The sequence below is a fragment of the Alligator sinensis genome, unplaced genomic scaffold (genome assembly GCF_000455745.1).
Source record: "Alligator sinensis unplaced genomic scaffold, ASM45574v1 scaffold1200_1, whole genome shotgun sequence".
Taxonomy (NCBI): domain Eukaryota; kingdom Metazoa; phylum Chordata; order Crocodylia; family Alligatoridae; genus Alligator; species Alligator sinensis.
Genome location: NW_005842772.1, coordinates 679403 through 687012, shown reverse-complemented (window position 1 = coordinate 687012; position 7610 = coordinate 679403). Strand labels below are relative to the sequence as shown.

General features: G+C 65.5%; 1 protein-coding gene across 2 annotated transcripts in view; it reads left to right on the top strand.

The window, feature by feature from the left end:
• Positions 1-7610, top strand: part of TTYH2 (tweety family member 2) — a 13297-nt gene that overhangs the window by 2698 nt on the left and 2989 nt on the right. For both annotated transcript variants that reach the window (XM_025216920.1, XM_006034819.3), the window contains exons 3-13: positions 2946-3057; positions 3905-4125; positions 4213-4308; positions 4708-4780; positions 5097-5166; positions 5550-5605; positions 5798-5890; positions 6080-6172; positions 6259-6401; positions 6722-6907; positions 7081-7159. In XM_025216920.1, coding sequence (XP_025072705.1) covers positions 2946-3057; positions 3905-4125; positions 4213-4308; positions 4708-4780; positions 5097-5166; positions 5550-5605; positions 5798-5890; positions 6080-6172; positions 6259-6401; positions 6722-6907; positions 7081-7159 — 1222 coding nt within the window. The remainder of the gene's footprint in view (positions 1-2945; positions 3058-3904; positions 4126-4212; positions 4309-4707; positions 4781-5096; positions 5167-5549; positions 5606-5797; positions 5891-6079; positions 6173-6258; positions 6402-6721; positions 6908-7080; positions 7160-7610) is intronic.

Here is a 7610-nt window from a genome sequence, read left to right as displayed (position 1 = left end):
TTCAGCAGGTGAGCACGATTCACAAGACAAACCCGGAGGTTTCAAACAGGAACCCGTAGTGGTAGGAACGCGCCGACCGGTCGTGGTCTTCCCGAGGTCTTTGCATGGAAGAATCGCTGTAGTCATCTCCCATAGTCAAAAAATGAAGGCAGATTAAGAGCTAGCATTTTCTGAGGGGCGTCTCGAGTCTAAAGTGGTTGATAACCACTGGCTTGGACAAAAGGAATCAAAACTCATGGAAGAGGTGATATCTTTTATTAGACCAACTAGATATTTGCAAACAAATTCGTTTAGTTATTTGCAAGCTTTTGGGCACGCTCGCCCTTCATCGGGCATAGGAGAGAGCAGAGAGTGTAAAAGTTCTCCTAGGCAGAAGTGAAACGGGTTTGTCTGGGATGGTTTGGACAGGACTGACCCTGCTTCAGGCAGGGGGTTGGACTAGATGTGACCCCCACTTCCAGCCCCGCTGCTCTAGGAGCCTGCGTCGATAAGAAGCAAGTGCAAGCTGCATGGTCCAAGGGGCCTGGGATCTGCCCGGGGATCCGTCCTGGCTGCTTTATCAGCCTGGAAGCTGATAGCTCCTGGCTCGGCGACTGGGGGCGATGGTGGGGCCAAAGGGCTCCTGTGCCCTGGAGCAGTTGCAGCCCCTTGGCCCATTGCTGTAAGCCAGGAGTAAAGCCTTGGGCTGGCACCTTTGTCCTGCACTGTTGCAATAGGCCCATGGCTGGTGCACGCGGTGCTGGCGTGGCTCGGACGCCTGGGTTCATTGCTGCCTACCCCAGCCCTGCCCTGCAACCTGGGTCGCTCCCTCGCCCTCTCCGTGTCCACCTGGGATGTGGGGCCGTGAGCTGCCGGCAGAGACGGGCTGAAGCGTATTTTCCAGGGTAGAGGAGCAGAGCCAGGCCAGGATTCGGTGCAGGCGGCCAGCCCAAGCCAGGCCTCGCTGGGCCCTGTAAGCAGGATTTGCGACCCAGCCGCGCACGTGAACTGCAGCGATGAGATCCAGTGCTCTGGCAGCTTAGGCAGCAATCGCCTTTGGAGGGAGCGATCTTGGGAGCTGCCGGGCCCTTCCCCCTTCCCTCCTGCACCCTCAGCCCTCCTGCTCCACGAGTTTGCCCCCCGGGCACGGCTAATTTGGGCAGTGGGGAGCTGGGGTTGCTAATCCCGGGCCCTGGAGCAGATGGTGGCTGCAGCACTGCACAGCTGGCTGCTCAGGAGCCCTGGGCTCATCGCGGATGAGGGTCCCCACACCGCAGAGAGGGGCCGGGCTTTGCTCCGTCTGGGGCATCCCGCTGCGCTGGCACTGCCGGCTGCGGGGACGGGGTGCTGTGGGCATCACGGGCGCTCTGGCCAGTAGGGCCATGGTCCTGCTGGGGGTCATGCCCGTGTTTGCCTCAGCCGGGCCCATGCTGGGGGTGGGGAAGGGGACTCCCAGCCAGCACCCCGGTGCAGCCCCGAGCTCGCTGCGCCCGTCTGCTGTAGGGTTTGGGGGGGCTGGGCAGGGCCCCCTCCTCGCAGGGGAGGTGCTGGAGCCAGTGCCGTCTGCGTGTCTCCCCAAGCCCTCGTAGCCAGATGCAGGGCAGCCGCCCATCCCCACACAGCTGCTCGAGGGGCGGGGGGGACCCCGGGGGCTGCTAATGGCCTCGGCGTGATGCGGGCAGGCTAGAGCGCGTCTCCTGCGGCCGAGACAGACCGCTCAGTGTCCGGTCATAAATATGCCGTAACGAGGAGGCGAAGGCCTCCGATTAGCCCGGCGTGCTCTTCCCATGACTGCCCCCCTCCCCGCACGGCCGCACGTGACTTCCCAGGCTCTGCTGCTCATCAGCAACCGCAGCTGCAATCCTGCCCCAGCGCAGGGGCCTGGAGGGAGTCCCCGCTGCTGGCACATGCCTAGGACCCTCCTGGGTCATGGGCAGCACCGTGCCCTGCAGCCAGGCACCGGAGGCCACGTGCAATCGTGGTCGGGGGTGCCAGCCTGGGGGGTGCCCATGCAGCTGTGCCAGGCCTGGGGTCCTGCACCAGCCAGCACCGGCCGCAGAACCGAAGCTGCCATTGCCGGCGTCTTCCTGGGGCTGGGCTGAGACTGGAACTCGTGATGCTTGTGCCCGGCAGCAGGATCTGAACCCACCACCCTAGTGGGCATGATCTCCTGGCCGTGGGGGTGTCTGGCTGGGCCCTGTGATTGCAGGGGGCTTGGGGGCCCAAGCAGGGGAGCACCCTGCCCCCCCACAGCACCCTGCTCTGGGGTCTCTGGGCACTGACACCCCCCAGGGGAGAGGCGGAGCTCGGGAGGCAAAGGGCCTGGCAGGAGGTCGCCCAGTGCATCAGTGGCAGAGCCGGGCTGGAACCCAGGTGTCCGGGTGGGGTGCGCGTTTGGGACGGCCCCATCCCACAAACCAGGCTGCACGGAGGTCTGGAGCCCCCCAGCTGGGGTGAGACAGGGCTGGAGGGGGGACCAGGCAGAGCCCGGCTCATTCCCCCCCACCGGGGGATTAAGTGTGGAGCAGGTTTAATCGGGAGCTGTGCTGCTGCGATCCTCGTAATCTGCTTTGCCGGCCTGGTGGCCTCAGCGCCCGGCACTCGCGGGCATCGCGCACCGCGGGCATCTGGCTCCCGGCTGCCCTTGGCCCCAGCTGTTGCAGGGGTGCTGCAAGAGCTCCCCCAACCCCTGGCACATCTGGAAGCCGCGTGCTCCCAGCAGAGACCGAGCCAGGGCTCCTGGGGACCGTGCCCAGCTCTGCTCCTGGCTGCTGCATCTGCCCGGTCTAGTCCTGAGCTGGGGAGCGGAGACCCCAGGACCTGGAGAGGGGATGGCTCTGGGGCTGGTGCCCATGGGCAAACCAGTGTGCCAGGGCAGGGCTGCTGGGCAAGGGGCTGGCGGCTGGCAGGGGAGGGGTCTCCCAGGGGCAAGCCTGGCCAAACCACAGCGTTTCTCTTGCCCACAGCGCTGCCATCGGCATCGGCTTCTACGGGAACAGCGAGACCAACGATGGCGTCTCCCAGCTGCTCTATGCCCTGGATAACGCCAACCACACGCTGTCTGGCATCGACTCGCTGGTGAGAGCCCCCCACCATCACAGGGGCCCATTGCCTTGGAAGATCGGGGGCTGCCAGGACAGGGCAGGGGCATGCCTTGATCTCAAGCCTCGTGCCTGGTGGCGCCGCTGGCCAGCCGGCCTCTCTGGGGCTCTCGGCCGCGGAGCAGAGAATGGGCCTTTGTGCCGCCTGCCGGGGAAGAGCCGCGGCCCCCTCCCCCAGGCCGTGGGCTCTTTCCAGGCAGCCTCTGCCGGGAGCGGCATCTCCGCGGAGGGATGGGTCTGGTGCATTGCAGCCCCCGCGCTGGACAGTGCCTGGCTCTGCAGGGAGCCGGGTGATGTGTCCGGACAGGCATTTCCTCCGCTGCCCACACAGCCGGGCCGGACAGCAGCTCGCTGTGATGCCCACACCCATGTGGGCCGGTCCAGGTGCTGGGTGCTTCGTCACCCTCTTGGCATGGAGCAGCAGTGGCCCATGCAATGCAGACGTCTGTCCCAGGTGGGCACGGCACTGCCCTGGTGCTGCCTGCTGCGCAAGTCCCAGCTCACAGGCCGTGGGTGGCTGCCTTGTCCGGAGCTCCTTTCTCCGGAGCCCATTGGAGGCGTGTTGCCAGAGCATGACGGCATTGCCTCTCTCCCTCCATCTGTTCCTTGACCCCGGGGCCTGCTGGCTTTCTCCTCTGGGGTGCACGCAGCCTCTACCACGAGCAGCTTGGTAGCCATGGGGCTGCCAGAGGCATCGTTCCCCTGGGTGCTGCAGAGCCCAGCCCGGGATGAATGCCTGGAGCTCATAGCGTGAGATGGCGTAGGGCTGCAAAGCTGCCGGGCATTGCAAGGCTAGTGGCTCATGCCCAGTCTCGGCCTGGCAGGTCTCAGGGACCACGCTGCAGATGAAGGTGGGGCTGGAGCAGCACCTGGCTCTCCTGCGGGAGATCTTCACCCCCCGGGGCGACTACCTGCAGACGCTGAAGTTCATGCAGCAGATGGCCGGCAACATCGTGCTGCAGCTCTCGGGGCTGCCCGTCTGGCAGGGCGCGAGCCACGACCTCTCTGCAACCACCGGCCAGATCAGCTTCGTGGAGTACTACCGGTGAGCAGGACCGGGGCAGCCGCGGGCTGGTTGTGACCGTGGCTGAGCGCGGGGGCTCACGGCTGCATCCTCCCTGTCCCCGTGCAGGTGGCTGTCCTACCTCCTGCTCTTCATCCTGGACCTGATCATCTGTCTCCTGGCCTGCCTGGGGCTGGCCAAGCGCTCCCGCTGCCTGCTGACCGCGTGAGTGCCGCCCGCCTGGACAAGGCATGGGCTCTGCCTGGTGCACCCCTGCCTGGGCAGCTTGCACCTTCCTGCCAGCGGGGCAGCACTGGCATCCCCCTGCTCAGGGCAGCTATTGCTTCTCTGGGCTAGGGAACTTCGTTGGGGTGCACAGACCACTGATTTGCACCGATGCCCGTGGTGATGCTTTGGGAGATGTGCCATCCCCCATGGGGCTGACTGGGGCCTGGTGCCATGGTCGCCTGCTGTGCTTAAGCTGCTTGGCAGGGGGACCCACGTGCCCCAGGGGTGGGCTTGGACCTCAGAGTTGGCGATGGGCAGAGGGTTGGGACCCCCAGGGGTAACCCTGGCTGGTGCCCTGGGCAGCAGCAGGTCTCAGCCCCAAGGATTTCTCCCTAGGATGCTGTGCTGCGGGCTCATGACGCTCATTCTCAGCTGGGCCTCCATGGCCGTGGACACCTCTGCGGCCGTGGTAAGTGAGTGGGGATGCAGCTGCTGTCGGTCTGTCCGTCCATCTCTGGAGAGCAGGGGCTCCCTGCTTGCTGCCAGCTCTGGAGAGGGGCAGCAGCAGAGAATGGGGGGCCTGTCCCTTTACTTCCCCCTCCTGCCCTGGCCCTTGGGTCCCTGGGGAGCAGGGCAGGTCTCAAAGCCTGCATGCATGCCCATTGCAGCCACCCGGCCTCCCTCTGCCCCTCACCTGCCCTTCCCCAGCCGTGCCCCTGCTCCTAGGCCAGGCTCCCCACCGGCACCTGGCTCCACTCTGACCCTGCACTGTCTGGCCTTTGCAGGGCACCAGTGACTTCTGCGTGGCCCCAGACCAGTTCATCATGAACCAGACGCAGAGCGAGCTGAGTGCAGGTAGGGCACCACCTGCGTCACGTCGGGAGCATGTACGTACGGCCCCTGTGCAGCCGGCACCATTGCAGCGGCGTGGCCGTGGGTCTCGTGGCTAGATAGGGTGGAGCTCTGCCCTCCGTGGGGAAGCCAGACCTGCCCCTTCCACCCCGATGCCCAAGCCATGCTGGAGATGCTGCCGGCCCCCTCCATACAGGCTTCTTGGCTGCGTCCCCTGTTCTGGGGCTGTTGTGCTCACTTGGTGCCAGGGCTGGGCTGCTTGCACTCACCCCCATGGCTGCATGAGCCCAGCAGACTGCAGGGAGCCGCGGTCCAGCCGTGGGGGGCTGGGAGCACTGGCTGCGTGGGGCAGGGTGGAGGGGCTCTGACCTGTCTTTGCCTTGCAGAAGTGGTTCACTACTACCTGTACTGCAGCCAGAGCCTCAGCAACCCCTTCCAGCAGGTACAGCCTCCCCCCGTGCTGGCATCCCGCAGGCTGGGCTGGAGAGAGCCCCCCCCAGGGCCCTGGGAGAAGGGCAAGAGTGCATTGCCTGTGGGCGGAGGGGGTGACACAGGCCGGGGACTGGGACCAGGGGGTCTTCCCTGCCTGGAGAGGCAGCGAGTGGGAACAGAGCTGTCCGGGCTTCACTTGCAGGCTCTGACCATCTACCAGCGCTCGCTCACCACCATGCAGATCCAGGTGCAGGGGCTGCTACAGTTCGCTGTGCCCATTTTCCCCACCGCCAAGGTAAGGCGAGGCACAGGGTCGCACATGCAGCTGGAAACCCAGCCGTGCCGGGGCCACCTGGGGCATGGGGGGTGAGGACGCGGGTCGAATCCTGCACCGGTGGCTGGAACAGCTGCAGAGCCCTGTATTGCCGCCAGCTGTGAGCGGTTCCCGCCGAGCCTCTGCCCTGACCCCCGCTCTCTGCTGCAGAAAGAGCTGCTGGGAATCCAGCAGCTGCTGAACTCCTCCGAGACCAGCCTGCACCAGCTGACAGCCATGCTGGACTGCCGGGGCTTGCACAAGGTGAGGAGCTGCCCGAGCGCCTTGCTGGGGCGAGGGGTGATGCCTCCAGGTGGTGCATGAGCTGGCGCGGTCTCTCCCGGCTGCAGGACTACCTCGATGCACTGATGGGCATCTGCTATGACGGGATCGAGGGCTTGCTCTACCTGGCCCTTTTCTCCCTCCTGGCCGCCGTGTCCTTCTCCACCATCATCTGTGCCACGCCACAAGCGTGGAAGCACTTCACTAGCAGGTGAGTCCCGTGGCTGGGCCGGCCAGGTCCAGCCTAGGAGGATGGGTGCCCACAGACATGGCATGGCAAGTGCTCTGCCCTGCCATGTAACTGCTCTTAACCTCCGAGTCACCGCGCAGCAGCCAGTGGTGCCGGGCACCTGGAAACATCAGGGAAAGTAGATCCCCGTCCTCCCAATAACTAGCCCAGCCCCGCGTGCCCGGCGAGATGGGGTGAGGCCCAGTTTCCCCAGCCCTGCACCAGCCGTGGCCGTGGGGCTCCTACCCCGTTGTCTGGGTGTAGGTCTGGATTTGACGGCCCTTTCCCCTGTTCCCTCGCAGGGACCGGGACTATGACGATATCGATGAGGAGGACCCCTTCAACCCGCAGGCCCGCCGCATCGCCACCCACCACCCCGCCCGTGGGCAGCTCCGCAGCTTCTGCAGCTATAGCAGCAGCCTGGGCAGCCAGACCAGCCTGCACCCCCCCGCCCAGACCATCTCCAACGCCCCCGTCTCCGAGTACATGTAAGGCTGTGCCCTGCTGCCAGGATCCGTGCCTGGCCCCAGCTCAGGATCGGTGCCTAGTGGCACCTGCAGCGTCTGCACCCAGCTTGGCCCCCAAGGGCCCTGATCCTGGAGGGAGGCGGGCTGGTCTCACTGCTTCTGGCCTCATGTGCCCCTGTCCCATCTCCCCGCAGGAACCAGGCAGCCCTCTTCGGCGGGAACCCGCGCTACGAGAACGTCCCGCTGATCGGCAGGGGCTCTCCTCCCCCGACGGTACGGTGGGCCTCCGAGGCCAAGTCCTTCTTGTGATGGGACCTTCTTGGGAAGCTTCTGCTCTGTCGGAGGCAAGAGCTGGTGCCAGTGGCTCAGGAGCAGCTCCTGTCCCCGCCTTGCCTGTCCTGGGACACGGGTGGGACGCAGCCCCTCCGGGCCTCCCAGCCCATCTGCAACCGGGTCTGGGTCACACAGGCTCCAGGCATGAGAGAGGAGGGGGCTCAGGACAGAGTAGGTCCCTTAGCCCCAGCTCCCACTTTCAGCAAGTCACGCCGAGACACCGGTGGCTGCATTCGACCGGGTCGAGAGGTGCCACCATTGAAAAGGCCTAGCCCGTGCCTGTCAAGCGGGTTAATACGCTTTCTGGCTAACCAGGTGCTTCTGGGAAGGGGCCAGAGCATTTAAACCTCTGGGGCACAGTGGCCACGTGGCCTCACTTACTTTGGGGGTT